The following is a 3545-nucleotide window of genomic DNA, read 5'->3' on the forward strand; positions in this document are numbered from 1 at the left end:
GGCAATTCTGGCTGTCCAAGCAGAGGGAAGATGGATTTCCCAGCTTGGGACAGCACTGGAGTAGAGCAGCTGTGACAGTCCCTGTGGGTGCGATGGGACAAGTCCCCAGCACAGCCCAGGATCTCGGCGTTGCCAGGGCTGGGCAACCCTCGAGCCACAGGCACTCCCTTTCCCGGAGGTTTCCTTGCTCTGCTACTTGAGTGTGCCGGTGAGAATCCTCCTGGGATAAAGTTTGCTTGAATCCTGGCTCTCCTTAACTCTGCAGGGTGGGACCCAGCCCTGGGGACACTCATGCTGCCCGAGGACAGATAGAACCTTTGTCCATGGGCTCCTGCTTGGAAGAATATCCCCTGTAGGATCTGCAAGAGTGTCTCTAGGATCTTACCAGCTTCTCCTTGGCCTTGCAGTGACGGGCTGTCCCGGAGGGGAAATGCATCCTGAATGGGGCTGAGGCCCCCTGCGCGGGAATATGCAGGCTCGGCACCGCGGGGGCAGAACCAGGGCAGCGGCCGGCGCGCGGCGGCATGGTGGCAACGTTCAAGATCGCCGTGCTGGGAGCCCAGGGCGTGGGCAAGAGCGCCATAGTCCGGCAGTTCCTCTACAACGAGTTCAGCGAGGTCTGCGTGCCCACCACGGCCCGCCGCGTCTAAAAAAAGTCATCACCGGCCACGTGCACGACCTGCAGATCATGGACTTCCCCCCCATCACCGCCTTCCCCGTCAACACCCTGCAGGTAGGGGCGCAGCCAGCTCGCTGCGATGGGACCTGCATGTTGGGGGCTCTCCGGTGACCTCCGTGGGGTTTGGCTGTGTAACCCTACAGGGACCTGGTTCCTTCTCTTTGGGGGATGCTTCTCTCTCCACGTCGGGGTTTGCTTGCTAAAAGCCCATGAGAGGGATGGCAAACTCATGACTACTGGCTGAGCAGGCCTGTGGTAAAGTGTCTTTTAAAGCTTTTTTTCCACCTAAAACGACAGAAAACACAGAAGGGACGTTGTCCTTCTCCAAGGACTGTGGCTCTGGCAATGCCCGTGGCCCCGTCCAGCCGGGCGTTAGATCCTGGAGTGCTGGGATCTGCTTCCATGGCCACCGGCAAAGGGCTGAGGGAGAGAGGCCAGAGCATTCGAGAGAAAACCAGGGGTTCTTGGGGAGCCAGACCCTGATGCACCCGCTGCCCAAGGCAGGTGGAGCGGGGCTGCTCATCCCCTCCCGGGGTGGCCGTCACACCCCCAGCATTGCCAGGGCTTGTCCCTGAAGCGCTGAGCCCACCAGCTCCTCCTCAACCCCCAGCGCTCTTGGGGGCTTCCAAAACAGCCCCAAAGGCAGTGAGGGATTGGGAAGTGTTGCCACCAGTGCTGGCCACTTCAGGGAGTGAGTTAATGGGGAAAAAGGGGATTTTTAAGCCCATGTCCTGGGCCACCAGTTGTGTCACTGCTCTGGGGAAAGGAGCTGGAAGTGCCCAGACGTGGCTGCAGCCACCGGTGGGGACACATCCATGGCAGCTGTGCCCTCTTGTACTTCTAATCAACATAATTCTCCTGCTCCTGTGCCTGATGCGGAACAGGTTGTAAGGGCCTTGTAGGGCTCCAAGTTTCCCCTGTGCCATCGGGCAGGAGGTGAAGTGAGCGCTCCAGGGGCGAGGAAGAGGTTTAAAAATTAATCAACATGTGCAGGGAATGAAAGGTCAGTGCAAGAGACAGCCCAAAATAGCAAAGGGTAATTTATTGACATGGCAGCCGACGCTAACACACTCGATTAACTCCCTGCCTTGCTGCACTCAAGAGGAAGCGGCTGCTGGGAACAAATAGAGGTTTCCATTGAAAAGAGGGTGGTCAGAGGGGAAAGGAGGGGACCGCGGTGGGGGATAAGGCTCTGTCTGCTGGGAAGCATCACTAGGCTCTGGTCCATGCCCAGGGGCAGCATCCTGGCACCGATGTCCACTGCCTTCAGCACAGGGCCAGGCGAGATGTGCAGCGTGACCCTCCTCCAGCCCCACCATCCCGAGGAACCCACCCCAACATGGGGAAAACCCTCCTGAGGTCATGGCACTGGAGCAAGCTGCACCCCAGTGTGGTGAAATAACTGCAATTTATTAACCTCCCGGATGTCTCAGGACTCAGAGTAACCTGAGACATTGCCCTGCGGCTCCCTGGCGCCAAGGATACCCATCATCTCCTCGTCTCCTTCCCTCAGCAGATAGGAGAGGGGCTGTCCCACCACTCATCCCCAGCTCCTTCCCACACTGCTCGCTGCGATGGGAGACCAACCTGGGTCCCAAAACTTTCCTTTTCACCGTTCCCTTTGGCCCTAGGTCTTCTCGTTTGCCTTATTCGGATGAGAAACTCAGAAAGGGATGTTTCACGGTTTGCTCGGGGAGAAGTGATGCCTTTCCTCCCTGGTGCATCTTTCTCCTCTCCAGGGGTGCTCAGGGGGGTTGCAGTGCTGCCCTTCCAGGGTGCCGCTGCCGGGCTGGGAGAGGGGCTGGAAGCAGGGCAGATTTGTACTCCTGTAGCACGGGGGAAAAAAAAAATCCTTTTGTCCTAAAAAAAGTATTTCTTACAGCTCTAAATTTTGCCTGTGGAGAGGCAAACCCCTCACTGCCTCTGCCCCAGCTCCCGATCTCACCCTTGCAAACCCCCCTCCCTGTCCCATTGTCCCCAGTGATGCTCTGCTGTCATCTTCCCCCTCTGACCCACGGAGCTGCTCATCCGGCATCCCCAGCCCCACGGGGACTCGGCAGCCTCCTCACCTGTCCTACCCGAAATCCAGGGTGTGTCACTAATTAACACACCTAATTAGCAGCTCTGAAGGATGAAGCTTTTCCATCCAGGGCAGGGGCTTGCATCCAGCCCCGCTCCCAGCTCACTGTGCATTGGGCAGGCTCTAATCCTCGCTCAGGAGGGAAATTGGGGCTCACAAATCCTGTTTTATCTCTCCTCCAGATTAACGAGGGGGATAAGGGATCTCCAGAGATGGGGAGTGGCTGAAGGGCTGCAGGGGGGACACACAGAGACAGGTCAGGGCAGAGCAGAGGTGAGATGGGTGCTGGGTGTCGGGGGCTGGAGAGCATGCACCCCTCACCTCGCTGACGCAGCAGCCTCCTCGACGTGCCCAGCTCCAGAGCAGCCTGGGGCATCCTCCGGGCACTTGGCTGAGCCAGGATTGATCCCTCTCTGCACCTTGCAGGAGTGGGCAGACGTGTGTTGCAGGGGGCTCCGGAGCGTCCATGCCTACATTCTGGTCTATGACATCTGTTGCTTTGACAGCTTCGAGTACATCAAAACCATCCGCCAGCAGATCCTGGAAACAAGGTAGGGATTGCTTCACCCGAGAGTGCGTCCCCACCGTGGCTCCCCTGCTCCTGGTGTCGGAGATGAGATTCTAGAGACTGGGACAAAGCCCCTTCACAGGGCTGGGAGCCCAAAGGAAAACTGGATCCTAGGGCATGAGAAGAAGCGGGAAGCCGGGGAGGTTTTCCCAGCAGGCGAGGGCAGCCATCCCTGGGAATAGAACTGGGGCTGGCACGGGGGGGGTCCGCACAGAGGG

The 3545-nt window shown here is 58.6% G+C and overlaps 1 protein-coding gene across 1 annotated transcript in view; it reads left to right on the forward strand.

The window, feature by feature from the left end:
* Positions 1-524: 524 nt before the first annotated feature.
* The window catches only part of LOC104270299 (ras-like protein family member 10B), a 3643-nt gene continuing 622 nt past the window's right edge, over positions 525-3545 (forward strand). Inside the window, 3 exon segments of the mRNA XM_009864617.1 lie at positions 525-645; positions 648-733; positions 3186-3310. Coding sequence (XP_009862919.1) covers positions 525-645; positions 648-733; positions 3186-3310 — 332 coding nt within the window.

This window comes from Apaloderma vittatum, unplaced genomic scaffold (assembly GCF_000703405.1).
Source record: "Apaloderma vittatum isolate BGI_N311 unplaced genomic scaffold, ASM70340v1 scaffold22132, whole genome shotgun sequence".
Taxonomy (NCBI): Eukaryota; Metazoa; Chordata; class Aves; order Trogoniformes; family Trogonidae; genus Apaloderma; species Apaloderma vittatum.